Raw genomic sequence first — 16,294 nt, 5'->3', positions numbered from 1 at the left:
TTACTTAACATATCTAAATAAATTTCAATTTTGTTAATACTCAATTGGCCTGAATTTCTGGTTTTTGCTTTAAACATGAAGGTTTTTAATAAGCAGAAATTATAAAATTAAGAAGTAATGAGAGACTAACTGTGCCCAGAGACACTACAAGAAAACTACTGACCAGTACTTCTTACAAACACTGATGTAAGAGTCCTCAACAAAATATTACCAAACTGAATTCACTAGTATATTAAAAGGATTAATATTTTAATCTCTTTGACCAAGTGGGATTTGCTCTTGGGATGCAAGGATGGTTCAACATGTGAAAAATCAATCCTATACAGCATACATTAGTAACAAACACCAAAAAAAAAACAACCCCACATGATCATCTCGAGGCAAAAAAACTCCAAAAATCATTTGACAAAATTTAACATCCTTTTATGGTAAAAAATACTCAACAAACTAGGACTAGAAGGAAACTACCTCAATATAAGGGCCATATATGAAAATCCCACAGCTGACATCAAATGAAAGCTTTCCCTCAAAGGTCAGGAACAAGGCAAGGATGCCTGCTTTCCCTTCCATTCAACATAATATTAGAAGTTCTAGCCAGAGTTTCTTGCCCTGAAGAAAGGCAAGGAAAAGAAACAAAAGACATCCAAATTGTAAAGGAAGAAGTAAAATTTATCTTTGTTTGAAGATTGTATAATCTTATATTAAGAAAATCTAAAGATTCCAGACCAAAAAAAAAAAACTACTAGAGTAGGTACACTGAGCAAAGTAGAATACAAAACAACACAAAAATCAGTTGCATTTCTATACACTATCAATAATCTGAAAAGAAAGTTAAGAAAACCATTCCATTTACAAATAGCATAAAAAAAAAAAAACCCCACTCATGAATAAACTAAACCTAGGAGGTAAAAGACTTGGACACTGGAAAACTACAAAAACATTGGTGAAAGAAATTAAAGAAAACAAATAAATGTAAAGACACCCTATGTTCATGGCTTAGAAGATGTACTACTGTTAAGATGTCAAAACAAACCCAAGAGAACTACAAATTCAATGCAATCTCTATCAAAATCACAGTGACATTTTTTTGCAATAATAGAAAAATCTATCCTAAAATCATATGAAATCTAAAGGGATCCTAAAAAGCCAAAGCAATATCAAAAAAGAACTTGGATGAGTTCAAAATTTAGTAAAACCTATAGTAATCAAAACAATATGGTACTAGGATAAAGACAGACATACTGACCAATGGAATAGAAAGTCCAGAAATAAACTTTTGCATATACATGGTCAAAAGATTCTTGACAAGGGTGCCAAGACCATTCAATGGGGAAAAAGATGGTCTTTTCAACAAATGGTGTTGGGAAAATTGGATATCTACTTGCTAAAAAAAAGAAGTCAGACCCTTTGCTAACACCATGAATAAAAATTAACTAAAAATGGACCCAAAACCTACATCTAAGAGCTAACACTTTAGTGAATGCACAGAATAGGGAAAATATTTGCAAATGATATATCTGACAAGGGATTAATAGCCAGAATATAAAGAACTTCTGAAATTCAACAATAAAAAAACCAAACAACCAGATTCAAAAAATGGGCAAAGAAGTTGAATAGACATTTCTTCAAAGAAGATACACAAATATTTGGTCAATCAGCACATGAGCTACTTCATTCCCTGAAGTTGACATTTTTAAAAATCAAGCAAAAAGAAAGTAACAACCGTTGGTGTGGATGTGGAAAAACTGGAACCTGTGTGCACTTTTGGTGGCAATGCAAAATGGTGTACCCACTTTGGAAAACAGTCTGGAAGTGCCTCAAAAGAAAAAAAAAACCCCAAAATCAAAAACAAACAAACAAACAAAAACCCAGAATTACCACTGACCCAGTAATTCCACTTCTGAATATATACACAAAAGAAGTGAAAGCAATAGCCTGAACAGATTATTTGTACACTCATATTCATTGCTGCATTACTCACATTAGTCAAAAGATGGAAACAACCCAAAAATCCATGAACAGATGGATAAATAAAATGTGGTATACACACATAATAAAATATTATTCTGCATTAAAAAGTAGTGAAATTCTGATACAAACTGTAATGCAGATGAATCCTGGAGACAATACTAAGTGAAATAAGTCAGTCACAAAGCGTGTATACCATATGATTCCACTTATATGAGTAGTCAAATTCATAGAGGCAGAAAGTATAACAGTAGTTATCAGGGGCTGAGGGACGAAGAAGACGGGAAAGTTATGGTTTAATGGGTACAGAGTTCCAGTATGGGGTAATAAAAATGTTCTGGAGATGGATGGTATTGATGGTTGTGCAACAAAGTGAATGTACTTTGCCACACACACAAAAATACCTTAAACAAAACACATTAAGCAGAACTAACACAAAGTTACTTTTCAAAAAAGGAAAAGAAAAAAACAAAGTAACAGGAACTTTTAAGTTAGAGGTAATGGAAATGAATGAAAGCAGGCATCAGATATCAGGGATTAATTGGTGAGCAGTATTGTAGTGATAATTTTTAAATAGTCTTTTTAGTGCTATGTGAACCGATAACAAATATGAAAGGTCTCTAGGAGAAATTATTCAAGAGGACAATAAAAATACAAAATATTTAGTGGACAATGGCCTGTGAGCAAGCCAACTCACGAAACAGTAAGATTTACACTCCTTGCTAATTAAAATCTTTATAACAAAATCTCAGTAATCAGTTTTACTTTTAATCTACGATGTTTAGAAAACTTACAGAGCAGATTTTCCAGTGCGGGGATCAATATAGGTGGTTGTTCTTCTATTGTGGTCCACAAAATATGGAATTCCATCTACTGTGAATCTCATTTCCCAGCCTTCAGGTAAGGGCTTTTCATTTAATTGACTACAAAACGTAGGAAAAAATACAAATAAAAAGTGTTGAAGAGCTGTTTGTTTCCCAAGTACACAAAACAAAAATTACCCATAAATGGAGCATCATTTAGATCATTTAGTCCAGTGTTCCCCATAGTTTACTAGACTTCTCTAGATATCGTACAAGCATGTTAAACCTGTTAATGGGTTCATGGAACCACTACTCAGTTTTCAGCTATCTAATTAGCCTATATTCCAATAAGCCACCTAAACATCTTTTGGTTACCAAGTTCTGCCCATTCTGCTTCTGAAGCCTCATATTCATTACTGTTTTCAATCCCCAAGAACATCTTTACCTCGGCATTATTCATCTCTCTTCTCAACTTTCACAGTAGCCACCAAACTGGTTTTCCTGCCTCTAGTCTCACTCTGGTCCTACATATACTTCATATTGCTGACAGAATACTAAAACAGAGATCCGATCAAATTAGTTCTCTCCTTAAAGTTATATCCATTGTTCACCGCTAGCAAGGAGCCCTGAACTCCAACACCTGGCACTCACTCTGCCCTTAACATTCCCTTTCAGGTTTAACCCTGCATTCTACCTCCAACTCCCTTTCACAAACCCTGTGATTTCAGTGTAGTGCTACACACCATTTCCCTAAATAAGACATGATCAGTCACACCTCCAAGTGAAGCCTTTCCCCTTGTCCAGAATATCTTAATTATCCCTTTGTTAAGGTAACTCAACTGTTCTTTATAAGTATTTCTAACCACTTCTTTGATACCTATCATTAGACTTCGCTTAATCTGTCTAAACTTCAGTTTGTTAAGAACGTCTGTGTAATAAGACTGTAAGAGGAATAAATGAGACAATACAAGTAAAAAATGTTGGCACATAGTAAGCCTTCAAATTGTTAACTATGAGTATTCCTCTTACTACTCATTATCTTTGGGTCTCTCAAAGTACTTCCTTCATACTGCTAGCATAGCATTTATCAACTTTTTCAGTCTGGTAACAACTTCCCACCCTGCAATAGCACATGTTTTTTTTGTTTGTTTGTTTGTTTTTTAATTTTTTTTTTTCAACATTTATTTATTTTTGGGACAGAGAGAGACAGAGCATGAACGGGGGAGGGGCAGAGAGAGAGGGAGACACAGAATCGGAAACAGGCTCCAGGCTCTGAGCCATCAGCCCAGAGCCTGACGCGGGGCTCGAACTCACGGACCGCGAGATTGTGACCTGGCTGAAGTCGGACGCTTAACCGACTGCGCCACCCAGGCGCCCCAGCACGTTTTAAAACAGAAACCAGATTAGAAGGCAACAGTGAATTTTTGTTACACATTAAAATAATCAAACCATTAGCGTAACTATTCAAAACTGCTTACTAGTGAACCTAAGAAATTTTTACATTATTATTTTTTAGAGAGAGCAAGCACGTGAGTAGGGGAGAGGGGCAGAGGGAGATAGATCCCAAGGAGGCTCTACCCTCAGCATGAAGCCCAATGCAGGGCTTGATCCCATGACCCTAGGATGATGACCTAAGCCGAAATCAAGAGTCATACACCCAACCAATTGAGCTACCAAGGCACCCCAGAAATGTTTACATTTTAAAGTATTATACTAGGGGCGCCTGGGTGGCTCAGTCGGTTAAGCATTCAATTTCAGCTCAGGTCATGATCTCATGGTTCATGGGTTTGAGCCCTGTGTTGGGCTCTGTGCTGACAGCTGAGAGCCTGGCACCTGCCTCAGATTCTGTGTCTCCCTCTCTCTCTCTCTCTCTCTCTGCCCATCTCCTGCTCATGCTCTGTCTCTAAAATAAAAAAAAAACATTGAAAAAAATTTTAATATTACACTACAATGGGTAGGGAACTAGTGAACACTTCCTTTGTTGTTTGTGTATTGTCCTATTGGCAGCCAGTCTTTTTTGCTAGTTAGATGTAATAGCTCCAATTTTCTCATCTGTTGGGTTTAGTGAGAGAGAAGAAACTAGAAATGTTCAACTTCTCATCAGAAAGGAAGAAAGGGAGGGGTTGGAGGTATTTAAGCTGACTGGTTTTAGAGAGCCACTATTACTGCAGGATTGTCATTTTCATCAAGTGTACTTCAGAAAAACAAAGGCTGAGAACCACTCTCTAGAACAGTATTTTGTAAACTATGTCAAAGGGTTAAGAACATTTCGCTTTATTCACAGAACTGAATAGAAATGTCAGATAAAATAGACTACCAAGAATTTTTTAAAGGTAACACTTATTTGTTAGAATTATATTTGCAAGATAGGCTCAGTAACAAGTTGTCTTGAAAACAAAACAAGCTGGATAGAACTGGGTCATTTGTATTATTTATTAAAATATGATTCTCACTTTAGTTCTAAAACTTTAAAGGTCCAAGGAAGAACAAAATATGGTAGCAAATTACAGAAAGGTTACATGGTCTATTCTGTCCTTCAAGAGAGAATTTTAAAGAGCAATTTAAAACGTTACCTTTGAAATTCTTAATTATTCCTTTTTGGGAAATTGAAATATTTAAGTTAAATATCACAACAATATAAAAAATGTTGATTTGTTAGTATCCAGAAATAGTTTTTCTTAAAACTTTCAGGAAGAGAGGGGCGCCTGGGTGGCGCAGTCGGTTAAGCGTCCGACTTCAGCCAGGTCACGATCTCGCACTCCGTGAGTTCGAGCCCCGCGTCAGGCTCTGGGCTGATGGCTCAGAGCCTGGAGCCTGTTTCCGATTCTGTGTCTCCCTCTCTCTCTGCCCCTCCCCCGTTCATGCTCTGTCTCTCTCTGTCCCAAAAATAAATAAACGTTGGAAAAAAAAAATTTAAATAAAAAAAAAAAAAAAAAAAAACTTTCAGGAAGAGAATGTGTGAAGAATAAATTAGACCAAAAGAGAGATCTGGCCTCTGTGCTCCACTACTGGTGATCTCCAGGCCTCTGGAATGTCCTGTCATGAGTATCTTTGTTTGCTTGGGAACTGTGAACACCAGACTGTCAACAATGTGATTTATGATGGAGGCTTTGGGACACCCCATATCAGTTCCAACCTCTGGAGTAACTAGAAACCGAAGATACTATATTAGCTCAAACTCTGGGGAAGGGCTGGAGACTAAAGGTTAGCTAAGCAGGCAGTATGTGACGGGAGTCCCAATAAAAACTCTGGATATCAGAGACTAAGGAGATTCCCTGGTTGGCAATACTCCATGCATACTGTTTCACATAAATTCTGGGTGTTTGGAATCCTCTCCCATTCTGCCCTTATATCTCTTCCTTCTGTTGGCCGTAATTTGTACCCTTTGCCTGCAATAAATGTACCTGTGAGTATAACAAGCTTCAGTGAGTTCTAGTCTCTCAAGTGAGTTATCAAACCTGAAAGTGGTTGTGGGAACCCCTGAATTCGTACCCAGTTGGTGTGAAGTAAGAACAATCTCGTGGAGACTGCTCTCTGACTTTACAGAAGTTCCATTTATAGAACCTCCATTCCTTGCAGAGTAGAACCCTCAGGTGGTCTGATAAATGCACATTAGATTTTATTATAAGCTGAACTGTGTCCATCTGCAAATTCCTACATTGAAGTACTAACCCTCAGTACCTCAGAATGTGACCTTATTTGGAAACAGGGTCATCGCAGACATAATTAGTTAAGATGAGATCATACTGGAGTACAGTGGGCCATTATCCAATATGGCTGGTATCCTTATAAAAAGGGGAAATTTGGACACTGAGACATGCAGACCTGAAGAATGCTATGTGAAAACTCCAGCTGTGCTGCCACAAACCAAACTATCAGAAACTAGGAGAAGGGTCTGGAACAAATCCTTCTCTAGTACCTTCGGAGGGAGGAAAGCTCTGCCTACACCCTGCTTCCTGGACTATGATACTAACTTCTATTGTTGAAGCCACTTAATTTGTGGTACTTTGTTAAGGCAGCTCTAGCAAACTAATATGTATACTATTACATAATGCTACAAAGAAAAAAGCAAGTATATGCACAGTTACCAAAACTTTAAAAAGAAATCCATCTTTGAGATACAAATTTCCAGTTATAAAATAAGTCACAGGGATGTCAAGTACAGCAAAGGGAATATAGTCAGTAATGTCGTAATAACTTTGTATGGTGAAGGAGGATAACGAGATTTATTGTGGTAATAATTTCATAATGTATATAAATGTCAAATGACTATGTTCTACACCTGAAACTAAGAGAATATTTTATGTCAACCATACTTCAACAACAGAAGACAAACTTGTAATAATAGTATGTGTCTCTTCATTACTATATTGACTAGCAAGTTCCTGCAATGATCTATGTAAACAGTATTCTGAGATAACTATAACAACTGCAATATGGTATTAAAAACCTAGGATTTCTATGATGGCAAAATCCTAGGCATTGCTAATTCTACTAGGGTTACAGTTTACAATCACAACAGAAGGAGACCCTTGATTTCAGGTAAAGGTTAGTAAAACTGAATCTGTATTTATTCCCTCCTAAGTCACATATTCCCTGAATTCTGTCCAGTGATCCCAGGTTGCAAAACCCTGCTTTAGAATTAGTAATCTAGTCTTACTAATTATAAATAAGAATCTTTGGATACACAGTATATTTATATATACCAGAGAGCTCTTTCCCCTACTCTCAAGAAAGCCACATTCATTACATGAAATCATATAATTTTTTCTCTTTCTAAAGTATATGGGTGAGCAATGTTTAAGAACTTTGGGGAAAGAACACATAACTTGATTTTTCTTATAACTGAGTCAGAAACAGGGTACAATATTTAAGAGGTTATCTATATACTAGTAACTGAAAGTTTCTTACCCTTGACTTCTGGGGTCCTCCCATTGTGTAATACGAGTGTTGTGGTTGACAAAATATACTCTACCATTGCTGTCTGTTCTCTTCTCTTAAAAAAAAAAAAAAAAGCGAAGTGTTAGAGTTGGCATAGTCTTCTACAAAGTAAAATAAAATGTGCTGAATTTGCCCATTTGTCATTGCATGGATTTTGTAGTTAAAATGGGGGCGGGGAGGCACCTGGGTGGCTCAGTCGGTAAAGCGTCTGACTTCAGGCTCAGGTCTGGCTCAGGTCATGATCTCACAGCTCGTGAGTTCAAGCCCTGTGTCAGATTCTGTGATGACAGCTGAGAGCCTGGAGCCTGCTTCAGATTCTGTGTGTGTGTGTGTGTGTGTGTGTGTGTGTGTGTGTGTGTGTGTGTGTGTCTCTCTCTTTGCCCCTCCCCTGCTCATGCTCTGTCTCTCTCTCTCAAAAATAAATAAGCATTAAAAAAAATTTTTTTTTTAATTTTTAATGTTTATTTATTTTTGAGAGAAAGTACAAAAGAAGGGAAGGGGCAGAGAGAAAGAATCCCAAGCAGGCTCCACACTCTCAGCACAGAGCTGGACATAGGGCTCTAACTCACAAACTGTGAGATCATGACCTGAGCTGAAACCAAAAGTTGGATGGACACTTAACTGACTAAGCCACCCAGGGGCCCCTGTAGTTTTTAAATCACAACTTTAAAAGATTTGATTTATTCTTTGAGTATTAAATTCATATACTTGCTAGAGTCATAAAAATATCATTACAGCCTAGAAACTGAATAGATTTAATTCACAATGTCCTGCCCCCAGGACCTTTCTGTTCAATCTAACCAAAGGCAGCAAGAATAATTAACGTTTTAACTTTTCATACATGACCTCATTTTATCCTTAACAGTCCCAGGAGTAGACGGTTTCAGTTTATCTGGAAGATAAGGAAACTTGGATAGGTTAAGTGATCTGCCCAAAATCTCAGAACTAAATAGCAGTGAGAGAATGGAAACTCAGGTCTCTATTCAGGGATTTTTTTTGCATACCCCATCAACTCATTTCTTAAAATAATAATGGTTGGGGGACACAACTTGTTTCTTTCTTCGTTAATTGCTAGGCATTATTCAACTAGGGAAGACAGTGTTCCAAAATATACTCTGTTCTTTAATACACTCGGTTTCCAAATCCTACTTTCTACACAAAGGCTGGACAGAGTGCTCAGTTCTTTAATATATTGGCTTTGAAACTGTTACTTCTTTCCCTGTCTGCCTCTTGCTTTATTTAGGATTCTTCTTGTTTTCTTATCCCGTCCTACAAAATTTTCCCTGTATCCCTGAGCTTTCTCATTAGGGCTTAGAAGACATGCAGATATCATTTTCTCTTTTAATAACCAAATAGTTAAAAAATTTTTAAGCTCTGTTGTTTTGAACTATTGACTTCTCTGTTCTATTACTAATTAATTCTTCATCAAAAGATAATTCCTGTACCTGAATTTTTTTTGATGTCTCAAAATGAATTAAGTGAAGTAGTAAAGAATATAGAATGGATTCCAACATTAAAAAAACATAGTTTCTGGGGCGCCTGGGTGGCGCAGTCGGTTAAGCGTCCGACTTCAGCCAGGTCACGATCTCGCAGTCCGTGGGTTCGAGCCCCGTGTCGGGCTCTGGGCTGATGGCTCAGAGCCTGGAGCCTGTTTCCGATTCTGTGTCTCCCTCTCTCTCTGCCCCTCCCCCGTTCATGCTCTGTCTCGCTCTGTCCCAAAAATAAATAAAAAACGTTAAAAAAAAAAAAAACATAGTTTCTAAAAGTTAACAATTTCAAACAAAATTTTAAGCTTAATCCCAAGCTGATAAAGCCATTTTTAATTTCATATGGTTTGAAAAATTGGTATCTATTTTTCAAGTAACATTTAGGTCCCTTGAATCATTCTCTAAGCAAGTTATTGCAGGACAAATCTTAGGCCAAATTATATAGCTATGTCAAGTTAGTATTTGGTAACTTTTAACTATATCTCCAGCACTAATTTCATGATTTTGAGTAGAGTAAGGATATGTGAGGTTAGAAGGGGTATGCTGGTGAGTATCATGAACCTCATCCTGACATCTCAGGTACTTTCTACATCATTTGAGCCTAAAATGGAAATAGAACCCCAAGTGTGCATAATATACAGACAAACGGGATTCTGCATCTTGTGATACATTGTGAATATTAATACTGGCCTTGCTGCTCATGGCATTTTCAGTGTAAAATGTAACCAACTTTAAGTCTGTCTCTGAAGCAAAAAGAAGCATCCACAGTGCTATAGCTGGCTACACGATAATATTAGTTAATATTCTTGGCAGACATATTAAATTTAAAAATTTTAAATATATTTGCAAAATCTGTACTTCTTTTGTATTCAAATAATTTTGAAGTAATTTTTTTTAAATCTAAAAGTAATACCCTAAGTGTATAGCTGCCATATAAGTTCAGATTTCAGGATGAGCAATTTTCTCTTCAAAAGTTAACATGAGGCAGGATAAATTTAATAGAAAACTGATTTTCTATCTATGTTCTAAGTATACACTGCTGATACCAGCAATTCTTGGAACAAACTGTGAAAAACAAAATTCAAAAAGGTGGATGCACTTGCAAACTGAAGGCTCATCTGCTTTTAATGAGATGGGCTATAGAGTTGATTTCTTCCTTTGTTGAAAGAAGTCACATGATAAACAATACTGAGATTACTGAACATCAAACCTGAATGCAGATCAGAGTACTTCTTGACTTGAACAAAACAGTAAAAAACAGAAGCTTATTGCTGTTCTACATATTCTTTCACAGCAAGTCTCAAAATAAGAAAATATCTTTAGACTTGATGGGTAAAACCAGTTATACAAAGCCCTATTAGACTACATTGTTGAACCAAAGCATTCTTTGTACTCCAGCCTCTTTAGTTTGCATGTATTAAAAATTCTTCACTGTCAGCTTGTGAGGCAGTAATGTCTAGTCCAAGCACAAAAAAGTCTGAAAGGGTGAGGAGGCTGGATTTCAAATACATATTATGTCGGGGCGCCTTGCTCTCTCTCTCAAGATAAAATAATTAAAAAAGTAAAATAAAATACATATTGTGTCACAAAAATAATGCTGTCAATTTCAGAATGTAAACACAGGCTGTAAGTTGGGGTTTTATTTCCTGGGTCAATCCTGAGGATATGTCAGGTAGAGTTTCATCTGTTCCAATATATCAGTGTTGTCACTGGTTCCACAAATAAGGCATGTGCCCCAAAGGCAGAGAGTCATGAAGCAGTGTTCTAAGTAACAGGGTGATCATTTAGGAGGAGGGGTATACCTCAATTTAGGAGGAGGGGTATACCTCAATTTCTGAAGTGTGAAACATAAAAATAAGCAGAATGTAAAATAAGCAAGCCAAGATTCTGATAACTTGGGTAACCTGGGATTGGGTCTTTAGAGGCAGTATTTTAGGGAAGTGTTGTTGGCTAAAGTGAAAATGAGAAGGATCCTAGTGATGAAGATAATAATAAATACAAAAGGCACCAACCTGCAGGAAAAGCTTTTTTGAATAAAGGCAACATAGCCAACAATTCATGCTTCTATGGGCAAGGGGCCATTTTTTCCTACAGCTGCTCTGGAGAAGGAGTAAAATGGTTTGTACTTCTGACAAAAGCTAATTGGGTCATGGTTTATTTGCAATAAAATTAAGAGGATAACACATGACCTTCAGATATATCTTTTCAGTGCATCAATTTCTCCTCTGTAACATGGACATATGACAATTCTAGAAATAAAGCTGGGAAAATCATCCATGTGTAGGAATGCAATCTGACAGGTCTAGTTCAATATGCTTTATAAAGGCAACATCCCCTTTTCTAAAGTACTTCATACCAACCACGTATTCTCCACTCTGAAACTCACACACAAGACTCCTTCCTTATCATACTGCCAGGCTTTGGTGAAACAGAAATTCACAGTTCACTTTCATATGCCCTCCCTTTGTTACATGATAATAGCAATAACAGTTATAAGTATGATCTATTACATTTTTTATCTGTCTCACAAGAGTGCTAAAGATAAATAACTCTAAGAGCAATGGGGCTTCTCACAGTATTCAGTATCATTTACTGTCCAGATTCATGTGATGTTGACACATCATTTTTTTTTCTCCATTCCTCAATAAAGTAATGCTAGAGCAATGTATTTTGAAGGCCAGTGCCTCCCAACAAGACTATCTAGAAATATTAATTTTGGAATTTAGCCCCCAAATTATGAAATATCTGTGGCTCTTAAAGATAAAACTTCAAGTAGTTCCATAAATGGGTTTGCTGTTTTCTACTTTCTAAACTCTCTTCAGCTTCCATGCAAAACTATGAAGCCATGTTTATTCTGGAACCTTGCTACTATGCTATGACTTATATGATACTATAAAACAAAATTGGTAGAGTAGGCCCATCTTAAAAATCTATTAACAAAGTTGAATTAATAGAACATGCCATGTCCACCAGTGCAAGGCACAATGTCACCAGCATAAGATGTTCCCTTTTTCACTTTCTTTCAAGATTACATCAACTCACCTGTTCTGAACAGTGTTTTTTTAGTTTATTTATTTTGAGAAAGAGAGAAAGCACATGCGTGCATGCACACACACGCAAGCACAGGTGGGGGAGAGAGAATCCCAAGCAGACTCCCTGCTGTCAGTGCAGGGGCTTGATACCATCATGAGATCATGACCTGAGCTGAAATGAAGAGTCGGACGCTCAACAGACTGAGCCACCCAGGTACCCATGAACAGTGTTTTAGAAGCATAAATGTGGTCAAAATATTTAAGCTTTTTATTTTGAGATAATTATTACAGGATGTTGCATAAATCATTCCAAGAATCTCACAGATCCTTCACCAGTTTTTCCCCATGGTAAGATCTTATATAACCATAGTATGGTATCGAAATCAGGAAACTGACACTGGTATGTTACTGTTAACTCTAGGCTTTATTCCATTTTCACCAATTTTTAAGTTGAATTCATTAATACGAATGTATAGTTCTGTGCACTTTTAACCCATATATATAGACTTGTGTAATTACTACCATGATTAAGATACAGAACTATTTCACCACCATGTAAGAACTACTTATATTCTTAACTCCTGTATTTGCACCCACCTACAACTGGCTCTGGCTCCTGACAACTACTAATCTGCTTTCCACTTGTGTAATTTTGTCATTTTGAAAATATTACATAAAATGAATCATACAGTATGTAATCTTTTAAGATTGAGTTTTTTTCACTAAGCATAATGCCCTTGAGGTCCATTCAGATTGCTGTATAAATAATCCATTTCTTTTTATTGCTAAGTGAGCAAAATATTTTTAACCTTTAAAAGAGTAAAATAATTCTGAATTCCAATATAAGTTAATTATAATAAGAAAGTCAACTTGAACTTTAATGCCTTTTTGGGCAATTTAATACCCACTTGGCACTCTGAATTAAACTAACACACCCAAAAAGCCTCCAGACATTCACTCAGGCAAGAACAGGCTGTCATCCATAAATACCTGATTTTTAAAATGACCAAATGCAATTAAAAAGAATCATGTCACTTACCCCATCCAGGAGGCAGGGGACCAAGGGGATCAAATTCTTTATTTTGCGATGTAGTAAACAAATCCTGATTCTAAAAAAGAATAACAACAACAACAACAACAAAAAGGTGAAATAATGAACAACTTAATCAGATAACCTGAAAGCAAGGTTATGAGTTCTAGTATGTCCTTCTCCGGCCATATGTAACATAACACACTCTTACAGAGTTCACATCTTAAGAGATGTGTCACATGGTCAGTGGATAAATGCCAATACACTCTGGTAAAGAAAGAAAATCTTTGTAAACATTAATGCTTGAAATTACTTGAAATTTAAATATTACAAATACATAATCCTCAACCCCAAAGGACCATTTTCTTCTTCTTCAGCTACAAATGATTACAAATAATTAGAGAAATATATAAATCCCCAAAGAGTCATTTATAAACAGTACTCAGAATCACTGGATGGCTGACAATAACCTTGGATTTCTAACTCAAAGAGAATTAAATACAAAACATGGTATATTTGTATATACCATGGGAGCTGGGGAGCAGGAAGAACAAGCTGTCAGATGAGTAAAAAGAAAGAATTCCAGTTTGAAAGTCGACAAGCCTAGATCTGTATAGAAGACTTCTTAAATTTCTATTTCCAATGACCACATTGGTGGAGACAGAGAAGTTTGGCTAGATAAAAGGAAATCATTTGGAAAAAGGAGTCAACCATTGGTAAGAGAGAAGCAAAAGCCATAGTGACTCTATGCAGGGTTAATGGGTATGTTCTGGTTTAAATGTATAATAAAGTGAAGATAATATATGCTCTCTCAGAGGAAGATTTGGTTAAAACCTTTCTCCTTTAGTAAGATAAAAGCAAATAAAAGACTGCTTTTCAAACAAAAATTATTAATAGAAAAAAATATACAAGTAAAATAAGGAAAGTGAACCCCGTATGTCCAGCATGAAGATTCAACAACTATTAAGACTTTGCCAAATTTTCTTTTTATCCCTCTCTTCTTTGCTGAATCATGGAGTCATTTTACCCCTATGTCTTTCTAAAATTTGTGGACATCTTACATACCTAACAAAGAATTTATGTTAATTTTATTTTCTAATACCCAATCACTAATTAAGTCCTCACATTACATTTGGCCGAATCTCTTAAGTCTTGATCTATAGCAGTTCCCCCTACTGTCTTTTTTTTTTTTTTCCTCCTTGTCATTGACTTATTACAGAAACTGGGTTAACTGTCAAAGTTTTAAAGCATATGAGATGCTCTATTTCTGATTTAATAGCTCTTGGAAGATAGACCTGTCAAGAATTGGCCTTGCTCCTCCAGACAGACACAATTATGAAAAGGGGTGAGCGCAGAGAGGCCAGGAAGAAACACCATAAAAGGTCTGAACCCTGGTTATGGAACATGTCTGAAAAGTCTGGCATATGACAAACTATTTTGATAACTTTCTAAGACCCTAGCCCATTCCACTGGCTCTCCCTGGTTAAATAAGTTGGGGACATACATGTTGAAACCACAGGCCAGGAAGAGCCATTATACAATGTTCCATCATCAATCATTTCCATTCTGAGGTTAAAAATACTAGGTGTAGGGGCATGCCTGGCTGGCTCAGTCAGTAGAGCATGTGACTCTTGATCTTGGGGTAATGAGTTGGGTGTGCAGCCTACTTTTAAAAAAAATGCAGAGTGTCTGGGTGGCTCAGTCAGTTGAGATTCTGATTCTTGATTTCAGTTCAGGTCATGATCCCAGGGTCACGGGATTGAGCACCATGTTGGGCTCTCCAGTGAGTGTGAAGCCTAGTTAAGATTCTCTCCCCTCCCTGAGACCCCTCCGCTCATACATTCTCTCTCTCTCTCTCTCAAAAAAAAAAAAAAAAAAGAAGCTAGGTGTATGACAGTCTATTGACCTGGAACAAAGGCCATTTAATAAAACAGACTTTCTCAGCAATATGTCACCAACCACCCCACCCCTATTTAAGTAGTTGATATTAAGAATGTTCAATTCATTCAATTCAGTTACTGCTAGCTATTAAGTTACTGCTAGTTACTGCTAGCTATGTTAAGGGTAACTAAAATAGGCTGTTTAAGTTAGGATTTAAAAGTATTCTGTAACAAGAGGAAAACTTCAGGAAAATGGTCAGATTCTTTTGGATAAGAGGGGGAAAAATGAAAAGAAAAAAAATAGAACATGCACAATGAGGTAAAAGATGCAATTCAAGAAAAGTTCCAAAGACTCCAAGTATCAAACTGGTGAAGTTTACAATGAAGCAATATACATTGTTGGTGTTCTGGAAATATGCTAAATCAGTCTCTGAAAAGAATGTCTTAAAAGATCATGTACTGTTGGGGCACCTGGGTGGCTCACTGGTTGATCATCTGACTCCTGATTTTGGCTCAGGTCATGATCTCACAGTTTTTGTGGGTTCAAGAACTACATTGGACTCTGAGCTGACAGCCTGGAGTCTGTTTGAAATTCTCCCCCTCTATCTGCCCCTCCCCTGCTCATACTCTCTCTCTCTCCCAAAATAAATAAACTTAAAAAAAAAAAAAAAAAAGATGAAGTACTGTAAAAGTAAGCTAAAGCACACATTTACAATGTGGATATGAGGGAAAGAAAAAATGAAAACTAACATTTTTATGCATCTTAATATGTCTTAACCTATTAGGAACCTTATTTTACAGAAACCTCAAAAAAACAAAAAAACCCTCTGAAGTATCTTCATACATTAATAGTTAAAGTAAATGAGTCTTGATGAGATTAAGTAACTTACTCAAAGTCATACAGACAAAGTAACTGTGGAACCAGGATTCGAACCCATATGTCTGACTCTGAAGCCCATGCTCTTTCCACTGGACACCCATGTGGAAAATAGCTTTAAAGAAGGCAGGCAAGCTAGGCATTCAAACCTAGAAGAAATTTGGCCAGGCATACCAAAGGTGATTATAATTTAGAAAGAAAGGAAGATGTAAAACAGTACAGGAAAAAAAAAAAAATGAAAAGGGTAAGGTAGACAAAAGACAAATTAATTTCACA

At 36.6% G+C, this 16,294-nt stretch overlaps 1 protein-coding gene across 4 annotated transcripts in view; it reads right to left on the bottom strand.

Moving 5' to 3' along the window:
- The window catches only part of ITCH (itchy E3 ubiquitin protein ligase), a 146,459-nt gene that overhangs the window by 29,312 nt on the left and 100,853 nt on the right, over positions 1–16,294 (bottom strand). For all 4 annotated transcript variants that reach the window (XM_086702022.1, XM_086702021.1, XM_086702023.1 and 1 more), the window contains 3 exons: positions 13,271–13,340; positions 7,683–7,767; positions 2,763–2,891 (listed from right to left, as the gene is read on the bottom strand). In XM_086702022.1, coding sequence (XP_086558148.1) covers positions 2,763–2,891; positions 7,683–7,767; positions 13,271–13,340 — 284 coding nt within the window. The remainder of the gene's footprint in view (positions 1–2,762; positions 2,892–7,682; positions 7,768–13,270; positions 13,341–16,294) is intronic.

The sequence above is a fragment of the Puma concolor genome, chromosome A3, assembly GCF_028749965.1.
Source record: "Puma concolor isolate L17-30 chromosome A3, mPumCon1.1.hap2, whole genome shotgun sequence".
NCBI classification, from domain to species: domain Eukaryota; kingdom Metazoa; phylum Chordata; class Mammalia; order Carnivora; family Felidae; genus Puma; species Puma concolor.
The sequence above is the reverse complement of the archived record's forward strand: the minus strand, read 5'-3'. Positions and strand labels throughout refer to the sequence as shown.